At 42.6% G+C, this 13,201-nt stretch overlaps 1 protein-coding gene across 3 annotated transcripts in view; it reads left to right on the top strand.

The window, feature by feature from the left end:
* Positions 1–13,201, top strand: part of SYT5 (synaptotagmin 5) — a 395,951-nt gene that overhangs the window by 364,341 nt on the left and 18,409 nt on the right. For all 3 annotated transcript variants that reach the window (XM_073571079.1, XM_073571081.1, XM_073571080.1), the window contains exon 6: positions 3,136–3,303. In XM_073571079.1, coding sequence (XP_073427180.1) covers positions 3,136–3,303 — 168 coding nt within the window. The remainder of the gene's footprint in view (positions 1–3,135; positions 3,304–13,201) is intronic.

Here is a 13,201-nt window from a genome sequence, read left to right as displayed (position 1 = left end):
ATGTTTGTATTCAAAATGTCAGACTATGTTTGTATTTAATATGGTGCGAATTGTCAGTAATCTGTGGCCGCTGGATGGGAGCCCTGAGAATTGTCTCCTACCTTCCACTGCTCTTCTTTTGATTAGCCAGCCTAGTGTGATGTCATTATCGCTGTGTGGTGTACAAGTGTGCTGCTCCAGGATGGGTAGTCGAAAGAGCTGGAGATACTGGCAGCTAGGAACAAGTTCACAAGGCTCCCATCTGGCAGCTACAGATTACTCTCATGGCTAATGGACAGGTACTGCAAAACAATTCACATCATTTCTAGTTGGTATAACTAATTGTGAGAACTAAAAATTAAAATATTTTTTCTGTAATTGTTTCATTTATTGTTTGCTAAAAGTGCATATTACAAATATTTCCCCATTATTAGTTCTATTTGTAATACATTAGCAAACCGTGTGTCACTGCGACAGAGAATGGCCATAAGACTGCAGGGTCTGATTTCACATACTCCTGCACTGATTAGAAACAGAGAAAAAAAAAGGGTTTTGACGGCACTCCATGGAGATAAAAGAATGATATTTTATTGTGTCAAATTAAGCCATGTTAAAATCAAATAGCCTGACGCGTTTCGAGTGCTTCACTTGCACTCTATGACTAAGAGTGCAAGTGAAGCACTCGAACGCATCAGGCTATTTGATTTTAACATGGCTTAATTTGCCATAATAAAATATTGTTCTTTTATCTCCATAGAGTGCCGTCAAAACCTTTTTTTTCTCTACTTCGCTATGCTAACAAGCTGGGACAGGCACCCTATTCTCACATGTGATTTGACTCAATCAATTTGGATGTATCTCGTGGCAGCTCTCAAACCTCCCTCCATGCAACTGATTAGAAACTCTTCCACTTCATATTAAAGGGTGTAGATTTCTGTTAGCAGTGGAGGGTTTAAACTGTTCAGCTTGGAGTCTCTGTAGCTTCCTAGCTTGGATGATCTCAGCTGTTCAGTATTGGCCACTCCCCTCTCCTATATATACTCGCCTCTGGCAATCTGGATTGCCAGTGTTAAGTCTTTTACTGCCTGGTGAGGAGTGGAGGCATTGGTTGTTGTTAGAGACGTGTGGGAGAGTTGATCTTTGATTGTTGCTAGGTGAAATCTGTCATCCTAGCTTTTGTCTGTGAATGCATATTTGTATGTTTGGTATTTTAATTTATCCCTGTATGTCCTTCCTTGTTTGTCTGGTTTGTGTATATACTTACACTATTCCTCCCCAATTCACTGAGAGGGGGAGGGAGACAGATATAGGGCTGATTCAGGAGTTCAGAAAAGTACGTGGCCTCGGCGTCTTCACCATCAGAATTAATCCAGTGATAGCTAGGGTACCCCTAGCGTTAGAGTCAAGGAAGGAGCCCCTGGTAATCTGACAATAGAAATGTGACAATGTGTCTACCACTTAGACCTGGTTGCGTTGCATAGGGTTCTGGAGGTAGTTTCAGATGCTATACGATTGCAGTCTCGTGTTTCCCATGGACTCATTGACTTGCATGACCGAGTGCAATCCAAATACTGGATCATACCTGAGCATGCTGTTATTTTTTCCATGGAGAGGCTCTGCCTGAGGAAAAAAATGGATATGTCCATGTCCCCATAGAATAACATTGTTTCATGTGTGATCCGATGTTTTGTCGGATCGCTCTAGAATCCAATAATACGGTGGTGTGAGCGAGCCTTAAGGATAGGTCATCAAATTCAGATCAGTGTTGCAACACCCAACACCACCATCAATCAGCTGGTTATGCTGTCAGCAGCAGCCAAATGCCATCATTTGTGGAAATGAAATACATAACTCTCTCAACTTTACAGTTGCTACAGCAGGGTACTGCAGATCCATGTGTATTCATTTAAATATGGGTGGATGTTTAGTACCCCACTACAGCAGCTATACTTTTGGTGGAGCAGTGTAGTTTCCCTATCTGGCCACTTCCAGAACCAAAATCAGCAGGATTGCCAGGTGTTACACCCCCTTCCATCTGATATTCATGGCCTATTCTGTCACAGTGGTAGATCTTGGACCCACTGCACCACGGGCTAGAGAGAGCCTGGACTAAGCGAACAGCTGGGTTTTCACTAAAGCCCCTGATGGCATGGTTAGACTTGAGCCACACATAGGCACTCCAGGACAGATCCTGGTACCGTGATAGCTGACCCCAAGGGTCAGGACAGTAGACATGGACTCTGAGTCCAAGGTAGGTTTCAGTTTCAGGTACCATTGGCTTCAGGATTAGGTACCGCCAGAGTGGATTCAGGTTGGGGTGCCGCCAGAGTGGTTTCAGGTTCAGGTGCCGCTGGACTGGTTTCAGGTTCGGGTACTGCAGGTGCAGCTTCAGGTTCAGATACCACCGGAGCAGTTTCAGGTTCAGATACCACCAGAGCAGTTTTAGGCCCTGGTTCCGCAGGTTCAGGTAATGATTCAGACAAGGCTGGTACTGATACAGATAAACTGGACAGGTATAGGGACCTAACAAAATCCTAGCAATTTGCAGACTTACTAATGCAATTGTTGCTCAGCCATCTCCAAACTGGTGGAGGTGTCTTAAGTACTAATTGCCTCACAGCTATTGGCTGGGGACACATTAGAAGACAGGACGTGTAATGCCAGGAAAAAAGCATGGTGTGCGCAGACTCTGAAACTTGGGAGCCAGAGCAAAGGACGCTGCATGGCAGTCTGGGTGGTAAGTGGGCGTCCCTGCCACAAGAGAGGAGCGGAGGCATGCAGGGACGATAGCGTTACATATTCTAAAGACTAGAGGACATCCCCTTTAAGGCAATAAATGAGTTTTACCTTTTTCTTTGTGTCACACTTTATGAAATGATTGCACACAATTGAGTAGATGATGGAGTTCTTCTGCCAGTGTTGTCTTGAGCACAACACTATTGAGTGGTATTGTCTATGGCTGTCCTTGAATCCCTTAACACTCTCCCTTCTGCGTTATCCAGCAGATGGTGTATTTCCTATGCAGATGGCTCATGAGCAGGCCGCTAACTAATTATTCTCCTTGCTATTTTGATTTTTTTCTGTCCAGTTATAATTCTTTTGTATAATAATTTTGCAGACATAATTCTCCAATTTATGGTTTTATCTTTTATCTAGATTCCTTATGCAGAACTCGGAGGAAAGACCTTAGTGATGTCCGTCTATGATTTTGACCGATTCTCTAAACATGATGCCATTGGTGAGGCGCGAGTACACATGAACACTGTGGACCTGGCTCACGTTATCGAGGAGTGGCAGGATCTCCAGTCTGCTGAAAAAGAAGAGGTAATTCAAGTCATCTTGTTGTCTATAATGGTGGCCAACAGCATAAATTGACAAACTGTGGATGAAGATGAGATTTGCAGCGTTTGGATGAGATTTCTACAAATTGTATCTAAAATGTTGCTAATATAAGACTGGTCCTCACAAAATAATAGTGGTCCTCACAAAATCACAGAGACGTGTCTGATCTTTATCCGATTCTCAGATAAAAATTGCCAATGCAAGTCTATGTGTCCGTGAAAAAATCGGAATGCAATTAGATGCTTTCCATCTGTTGCTTATTTTTCATGGACTGTTCCGTAGCGGAATTTAGAGAAAACGCCATAATTTGTTTTTCATACAATAAAAACTGAGGAAACTCTGATTGTAAATCTGAAACTCTGGCTGCTTTTGGCATATAAGAAAAATCACTGACATCTAAATGGGGCCTTAATTATGTTCTCTTTTCTATAATAATTATTTTACATATTGGACATATGTCTTTCTTTTAATTGGGCGTAGTTCTAGAAACAGTGATTCAGACTGGCACTGGCTTTCGTCCTCTTTTGTTTATTTTTTCATTTATTTCACACATTGAACTTCCCGTAATGTCATAAAAAATTTTGGGAGGCTTTTCAACATTTAAATACATTTATTTAATTCTCATTTCCCCTTTAACTGGGGCTAACATGTTAGTCCCAGTTACAAGGTAAATGCAGCTTCCTGCTTGAACTACTGAGCTGATCCGGATGTTAGGATTCAGCATCTCCTTCTCCCTTTTCTCACCTGACAATAACATGATCGATGAGCCAGAAGAAGACATTTATATATTTATGATTTCCCCTGTAACTGGGTCTAGCATATTAGCCCCATTTACAGGCAAACACAACTTCCTGCTTGAACTACTGAGCTGATCTGGCTCTGTTAGGATCTAGCAGCTCCTATTCCCTCCTGGAAACTGGCAATCACATGATCGATGGGGCAGAAGGAGACATTTATTTATTTCTGTTTTCCCCTGTAATTGGGTATAGCTTATTAGCTCCAGTTACAGGCAAATATAGCCTCCTGCTTGAACTACTGAGCTGATCTGGATCTGTTAGGATTCAGCAGCTCCTGTTCCATCCTGGCACTGGCAATCACATGATCGATGGGCCAGAAGGAGACTTTTATTTATTTCTGAATTCCCCTGTAACTGGGTCTAGCATGTTAGCCCCAGTTACAGGCATATACAGCCTCCTGCTTGGACTACTGAGCTGATCCAGAGCTCTAAGGATTCAGCAGCTCCTGCTCCCTCCCGTGACCTGGCAATCACATGATCAGTGAGCCAGGAGACATGTACTGCATTTATTTCTGATATCCCCTGTAACTGGTCTAGTATATTAGCCCCAGTTACAGGCAAGTACAGCCTCCTGTTTGAATTACTGATCTGATTCGGATCTGTTAAGATCAGGCAGCCTCTACTCCCTCCTGGCACATGGCAATCATGTGATTATTGGGTCAGAGGGATGAAGTGCTGTCAGCATTTCCCAAAGTTTGTGTATAGTACTGTGTATACAATGAACAGGAAGGCAAGTAATAGACCATTTTCGCTTTGTCTGACATCCAGTGCCCCACTTCTTGCTTAGCAATGAAGTTCTAAAACATTATTGCAGAGCAATATGCGGAATGACCTAACGTTTTTGTTAATGGGCATCAATGGGTCCAAATGCATTTGCTATCTCTGCACCTTCTATAGCAGCACCACTATGATATTTTTTCTTCTAATCTCTACTAGTCAGTTTTTTCTCACGTTGCTTCTATCAAAATGTCCTTACAAAAGTAAGCGAGGCAATGCAATAGCAAAGGTGAGCAGAAATCAGAACAATGAATGAGGTATTTGTGAAAGTAGAAGAAAGCATTGGCCTTTTTTGCATCTACTTTATAAATAAGTCCTAATGCATGTCAGTACGTGTTATTTTTTCATTTACAGCTTCCCCAGTGAGTAATGATTCCTTATTTACCTTTAAATTAATAGGCTCCCTGGGGAGTGCGGTTGCTATATTTTCTTCCGGCGTGACATTAGGTTTTCACCTATTTATTCACTGTGTTATGACTTACTTTAGTTTAATCGCCAATTACGCTATACCAGCTGATTTCATAGCTTTCACATTTGTATTCCAGGAAATTGTAGGCTCACACTACTATAAGGTCATAAAATCTTATGTTCCAAAAAATATTTTTTTACTTGTTATTTTTCTTTTCTTGTTTAAACATTTTATTATCACATATTATTATTTATTATTACCAATGGACTTTACCAATAAGAGTTAGAAAAGAAAGAAAAGTGGTAGTTTTAGATTAAGTTTATTTCCTGACCGTATCATTGCCCTATCTGATATCCTAGCTGACTAACCATAGAAAGCATAATGTAAAATAAGGATTATTTATATGTTTATTGTTAATGGATACAGGAAGGTTGGATGGGTACAGGGAATGCAATGGCATAAGCGCACTGAACGCTTGAAGGAAGCACAACACCACACATATGTAAGACCACATGGCGAATTGACATATTTGAGGAATTGGGATAATGGTTAAAATAGTGACATGGAATGTGAAAGGATTGAAGTCGCCACATAAACGTATGATGATATTGAGGCACCTCAAAAGATTGAAAGTGGATATAGCATTTTTACAGGAGACTCACCTACCCCAGGGAGATTTCTTTCGTATGCAAAAACTATGGGTGGGAAAAGTAGTTGGGTCAGGCTCCATGGGACGCAAGGCAGGGGTGATGATTTTGATCAACAAAAATTTTAACCACACGATAGTGTCTCAGACCAATGACGAGGAAGGGAGGTATATCTACATCAAGCTTTCCAGTCCACAGGGAGAATTTGGTATACATAACATATATGCCCCCAATAATGAACAAACTTCTTTTTTTAACTTCATCACTCAGGAATTGGAAAAGGATACAGAACTCAAAAGGGTGGTTGGAGGGGACTTTAATGCGGTGGTTTCAAGGGGGGAAGACAAGAGATATAGTAGGGATGATGGTAGGCCGATTAGGGAGGTAAAAGGTTTAATGGCCAAGCTTTTGGAGGACACAAATTTGAAAGATAGCTGGAGATTGCATCATCCAAATGACCGGGAGTACACTCACTATTCACATCCTCATGAAGCGTGGTCCAGGATTGACTACATTTTGGTTGACCAACTTCTGATGCATAGGGTTAGAGATGTGGTTATTGAGGATATGGTGATATCGGATCACAGCCCAGTGCTTTTAGACATCACTGATACAATACAGAGGGGGACAGATTATCTGTGGAGGTTTCCGTCGTTTTTGCTTAGAGACAAGGAATTTGCCAAAACTCTGATCGAATGGTGGGATGATTATAGCAGTACTAATAGTGAACATGCGGCGGATGTAATGTTGTTCTGGGAAACTGCAAAAACAGTACTGAGAGGTAGATTGATGGGACATGTAGCTAAACTTAGAAAGCATACTCATAAACAATACCAAAACGCAAGCGAGGCCCTCAGAGAGAAATACGCGGGGTACTTAGCAAACAAGACACAAAGTGCGAAAGAGGAGTAGAAGGCAGCGAGACAGGAATTTCACTCTTGGGTGGGGAAAAGAGAGGATCTGATACGATCACAACAGGAAGTTGATCTACACAAATTTGGCAATAAAGCGGGGAAATTATTGGCCAATCTGGCGAAAGGACGACGACCAATGACCTTGATAACTAATATGACTAGACCGGACGGGAGCAAATCCTCAAACCCAAAGGAGATTACAGAGATTTTGGGGAAGTATTATGCGAATTTATATAGCAGGGGGGAAGAGACGGGGGACAGGGGAAGTGATCTGTTGGGAAAAATAAAACTTTCGCAAATAAATTCGGAAGAGCTGTCTAGATTGAACGCGGAAATAACAATAGAGGAAGTACAGTCGGTAATAAGGGATTTGAATATACACAAGGCACCGGGACCTGACGGGTTCAATGGGGAATTTTATAAAGAAATGGGAGAGCAGATAGCGCCGGTTTTGACTAGAATGTACAATAAAATACTGGGAGGATGTGGAATTTCGGGACATCTCAACACTGCGTACATAAAATTGATACCCAAGGGTGATAAGAATCTAGACAATCCAGCAAACTATAGGCCAATTTCATTAATAAATCAGGATCTTAAAATCTTGGCCAAATTGATGGCCAATAGGTTGGCGGAGATAATACCAAATTTAATTTCACCGGCACAATCGGGGTTTGTTAAAGGGAGGGCAGCGGTGACAAATGTGCGGAGGGCCATGTTGGTAATGGATGCTATTAGACACAGGGATCTTCGAAAGGAGGAATGTCCAGCCATGGTCACGCTTGATGCTGAAAAAGCGTTCGACAGCGTGGGGTGGACATGGTTGGAGACGGTACTAGACAATATGGGGATAGAGGGAGCCTTTCGTACATTTATAGGAGTATTATACGCGAATCCTCAGGCGAGGGTGGCAACGCCCGGGTTCCTGTCGCAGTCTTACCCTTTGAACAAAGGGACTAGACAGGGATGTCCACTGTCACCTCTCCTGTTTAACCTTGCCATTGAGCCATTGTCTCGACTGTTAAATGAAGGAGATTGTTTCGAAGGCATTAGTGTTGGGAAGGAACGACTGCACTCAGCGCTATTTGTGGATGATATTATATTATTCATGAACAATCCTCAGAGGGACCTACCGAAAGTGATAAAACAGATAGAGGAGTTCGGGAGCTTGTCAGGTTTTAAATTGAACAGAACAAAGTGTGAAATACTATTTCTCTGTGGGCAAAGGATGCCACTAATGGTAGCAGATGGAACAAGGGGGGAAATCTGTGGGATACCAATAGCAAAGTCACATCTTAAATATCTAGGAATACAGATGGGATGTACGTCAGCATCGATATATGAATTAAACTACAAACCTTTGATACAGAAAATAGAACGGGAATTGAAGTTGTGGGAAGGGCTACCGTTATCTTTGCTAGGTAGAAATCATCTCTTGAAAATGATGTGCTTTCCAAAGTTACTCTACCCAATGCAGACCATCCCCATGTTGTTGAAACACACAGACATAAATAGATTGAATAAAGCATTTTCGACATTCCTATGGAGGGGGAAAAGACCGAGAATTAAAACGGAAAAATTGATGCAATCTTTGGAACAAGGAGGCATTAAACTGCCAAATATTAGAGGGTATAATTTGGCATGCCTGATGAGGCATGCCATAGACTGGTTGAGGAAGACAAATGGGCATTCTGACATACGTTTGGAGAGTGAGTTTTGTAAACCCTGGGATTTAGGGGCACTATTACACACGTCATTGGCCAACATACCAAGGAACATTAAACACTCACTGGTATGTAGAGATACGGTGATGGCCTGGAAAGCAGTGAGGAAAAAATTCAAGTTGTCTTGGAGAATATCCAAACATCTTGATATATGGAGGTTCCCAGATTTCCCAGCGGGAAGAGACAACAAATTATTTTCAGAATGGAAGAACAAGGGGATAAAAAGGGTGACAGATCTAATACATGAGGTGGAGAATAGATGGCTGACTTACCAGGAAATCGTGACAAAATATGGGCTATCCACATTTCAAATCCTCCAATACAAACAGATAGAAAAGGGGCTAATGTCACAACTGAGGGATGTTAGAATGGAACAGGTGACGAATGACTTGGACAGAATTATTATGAAAGACCGACATGAGAATTCTATCTCCGCATTATATAAAGCTTTGAGGGAGGTTTTGATTCCAATATGCCCAGAACAAGTCTGGAGAGCATGGGCAAGACAACTGGGTGACTCTGAAGCAGGGGATAAGATATTACAGTGGTGGATGAAGATGAGGAAGGAGGTGATTAATGAAGGTTGGAGGGACACTCAATATAGACTGATGCATAGAGCAATTTATGGTTTTAACATCCCAAATACACAACAGATAAACAGAGTGACTCAGTGCCCCCAATGTAAATTGCCAAAAACAGACCTTTACCATGGGATCTGGCAATGCCCAGAGAGCCAGAAATTCTGGAAAGGATTGCAATCATTTATGCAAATAGTGGGGAATGTGGAAATTGAAATGGATCCATTGCTGTGGATCTTTCATTATAGGAACAAGGGACAGGTAGTAAGAGGAGGAGAGGAACAGAGGCCCAAATTACCAAAATTGTTTCATGGGGTGGCTATGATAGGTAAGAGGGCTCTACTGTCCAAATGGCTTGAGGGAAGTGTGCCGTCGATGGAAGAGGTGATGGGACAGATTAAATCTTTTCTCAGAATCGAACAGCTGGAGGCGGAAAGGAACAAGGAGGGTCTGGCGGGTAAATTCTTTAAAAAATGGAGGCTTTTCATAGTAAGACAATGTGATGAAGAGGAAATAAGGAGAATAGTAAGGCCCTTTAAATATACTGAATGGTACCTACTGGAAGACATCCAAAACAATTTGGGGAATCTGAAGTTGGCTAATGAAGGCGAGGTGTAAGGTCCTGGTAGGGACAGGAGTTAAAAAGGAAAAATGTGTGGTGATATTTTACAGAGGCGATGCTTGCAATCTGTGTTTTACAAGTGGTCTAGACATAACATGTGTGCGAAGTTGCTAGGGGAGATCATTGAAAATGTAAGAGGAAGAGGGTTTGTTTAAGGGAGGGTAGGAAGGGAGGATGATAGGCTGAGTTATTGTCTGTTTATTGGAAAAATGACTTGTCATGTGAAATGAAGCAATGTCTATGAAAATTTGAAAATTTGAAATAAAATTTGTGTTTTAAAAAATAAGGATTATTATGTAGTAAAATATATTATATTAAGTCATATTTTGTACTCTATTTAGTCCATTTATCTGCATATATACAGTAGGGTCAATCTGCAGGTACATAGCATTTACAATGCTGTCTGGTTACTTTACTGAAAGTGCGGTTAAAGGGAGAAAATTAACTCATTTCCTCCTGGGAACCGCCGACTTTCAGTCATGGAGCAGCTACATTCACCACTCACCGTGAGTGGCACTTTGATTGACAGTTTATTCTACAGCTTTTCTGTATCAGGATTTGTATAGTGAGCTGTCTGTGTGCGGTAACTATAGCTGCTCTGGGCACGCTCCTATGACTGAAAGCCGGCGGTTCCCAGGAGGAAATAAGTTAATTTTCTCCCTTTAACTGCATTCTCAGCAAGGTGGCCAGGCAGCATTGTAACTAGAGTTGAGCGAATATGTTCGGAATCGAATTCTGAATTTGCCATATTAATGCCATATGGTACCCTATTCATGCCGAATTTATGTTTGATGATTGGTTCCGAACATATTCATTCATTTCTACCCCCATTGACTCCAATAATGTTTGACAAATATTACAAAAACAATATTCGGCAATGATCATAATCGGAAACAAATTTTGAGAAATTCGCTCAACTCTAATTGTAACTCTTTTTACCTGCGGAATTACCCCATATCTGCAGGTAAATAGCAGTTTCTGAGATAACTGGTTCCCTTTAATGTACAGGTAAACCCGTCACCTCGGAAATACAGATGCAGTTACTGTAGTTTTATCTGTTCCAAAAGGTATTCCTCAAACGCTTCAAGACATTTTCACATTTTATCTTGTTGGCATCAGAAACATAGAAACACTGTTGAGTCAATTCAAGAACAGCATGAAAATTGTCTTTGAAAATCATTTCTTACATAGCTCCCATGGAAAATAATCTGGAGGTGTAGAATCAGGTAAATATGGTGGACCATATGTCCTTAGAGATTAATCTGTTCCTGAACACATCACAAGTTAGCACCATAGAGATACACGCTGTGTAGCTAGAAACATTGTCTTGGAAGTACTGGAGCTTGCCGTGAACTGGTATCTTTACGTTTGAAGCATGATATGTGGGAAAAGGTTGAAAAGATCCAGTGGGCCGAATACTTTCGCAAGGCACTGTATATCTGGCAGCTTCTAGCAGTAAGCTGGAAACTTTAAGGTACTGTCACACTAAGCGATATCGCTAGCAATATCGCTATAACTTGTGATGTTATAGCGATATTGCTAGCGATATCGCTGTGTCTGATACTTACCTACGACCGCTCCCCCGCTGGTTATCGCTGATCGCGCGAGAACGTCCTGGACTGTTTCTCGTCGTCAGCTTCCTGCGGCGCTTCCTGTGGAGAGACGAGCGACGAGCGTGGACGCGGGCGGGAGGACGCAGGATCGCCTAGTGTGACAGGTAAGTAGCGACCCCCGACCCCTGCGATGTCGCTGGTGAGATCTGCCTGTGTGGCAGCTCACTAGCGACCACTTAGCGATGTACCAGCGATCCTGACTGCGTCATATCACTGGTCGGGATCGCTGGTACATCGCTAAGTGTGACAGTACCTTTAGTAGGGTGTGGAGCTTTCCAGTTGAAATGAAGCAATGAGCTGATTACTTCAGCACACACACTCACACTGCCAGACTGGACAGCACTGCAGTTTCCAGACACTCTAAAGGCCCCTTTACATTTAGCGATGCACCAGCGATTCCGACAACGATACGACCCCGTCAGGATCGCTGGTGCATCGCTAAATGGTCGCTAGTGAGCTGCCAAACAGGCAGATCTCACAGCGATGCAGCAGCGATACAGCGGTCGTTACTTACCTTTCAGACGCGGCGATCCTGACATCCTCCTGCCCGCGTCCACGCGTCGCTCGTCGGCGCCAGCAGGAAGCGCCCGACGAGAAATGAAGCTGCGCGATCTCGTGCGATCAACGACAGACAGCGGGAGAGCCGGTCGGAGGTAAGAATCACACATAGCGATATCGCTAGCGATATCGCTGCTGTGTCACCAAATAGGTGATGATTTAGCGATATTGCTAGCGATATCGCTATGTGTAAAACCCCATTAACCTCAGTGACTATACATAGCCTGCACGCCAGAGCTTCTGGTTCCAACATCTCTTCTATCACTAGTGCCACCCGCAGAATAAATATGACGGCACGTGGTGACAGAAGCAGACATTGCAGGTGCAGGTTCTGGTGGAGATGTGATATATGGAAGTGATATTAAAAATTCTTTTATTTCACGTTGGAATGAAATACATAGGCATTGTCTGTAAATATTCCTAAAATACTAAATAACAAAGCTGCATATGCATTTATAAGAAGGTGCACTGTTGTTTCCTTCTCACTTGTGTAAATGTACATACTAAAGTAAATGAGTTTTCTATTCTTTCTTTTATGGTTGCTCAGTAATTAGCACTGCAGCGCTGGAGTCCTGGGTTCAAATCCCACCAAGGACAACATGTGCAAGGAGTCTGTATGTTCTCCCAGTGTTTGCTCGTGTTTCCTCCGGGTTCTCCGGTCTCCTCCCACACTCCAAATACATACTGATAAGGAATCTAGATTTTGAACCCCAATGGGGACAATGATGTTTATGTCTGTAAAGCGCTGCGGAATATGTTGGTGCTATATAGGCAAGAATCTATAATAATAAAGGCGCTAAGCAGCTTCCGGGTTGTAAAACTTCCGTCCAGTTGTAACTGGTGACGTCACCGCACACCTCTCGCGAGATTTCGCCGACGCCATTTTGGATCCCGACATCGTCCTCGCGAGATTTCGCCGACGCCATTTTGGATCCCGACATCGTCCACGCCGGCAACATGTTCTTGCTGCGATGCCATCTTGAGTATCGCGGGATTTCATGATACTCAAGATGGCATTGCCGCAAGAACATGTCGCCGGCGTGGACGACGTCAGCGTCATTCTGTAATGCAGTAGCTAAGCCCCTGATGGCGGTGGCCGCAGCTTATATACCAAAAAATAGGTGACAGATTCCCTTTAAGGAATCCCAATCTAAGGCTAGTTTGGAGAAATGCAATTATTTCCATCAGTGTCTGGGTTATACTATCATCTGTGCTTTGTCAGTGTCAATTTTTACAAAGAAA

Source organism: Dendrobates tinctorius, unplaced genomic scaffold, assembly GCF_039654945.1.
Source record: "Dendrobates tinctorius isolate UK_male_01 unplaced genomic scaffold, ASM3965494v1 ptg000028l, whole genome shotgun sequence".
NCBI lineage: Eukaryota > Metazoa > Chordata > Amphibia > Anura > Dendrobatidae > Dendrobates > Dendrobates tinctorius.
Note: the sequence above shows the minus strand (reverse complement) of the source record. Positions and strands in the feature narration are given on the sequence as shown.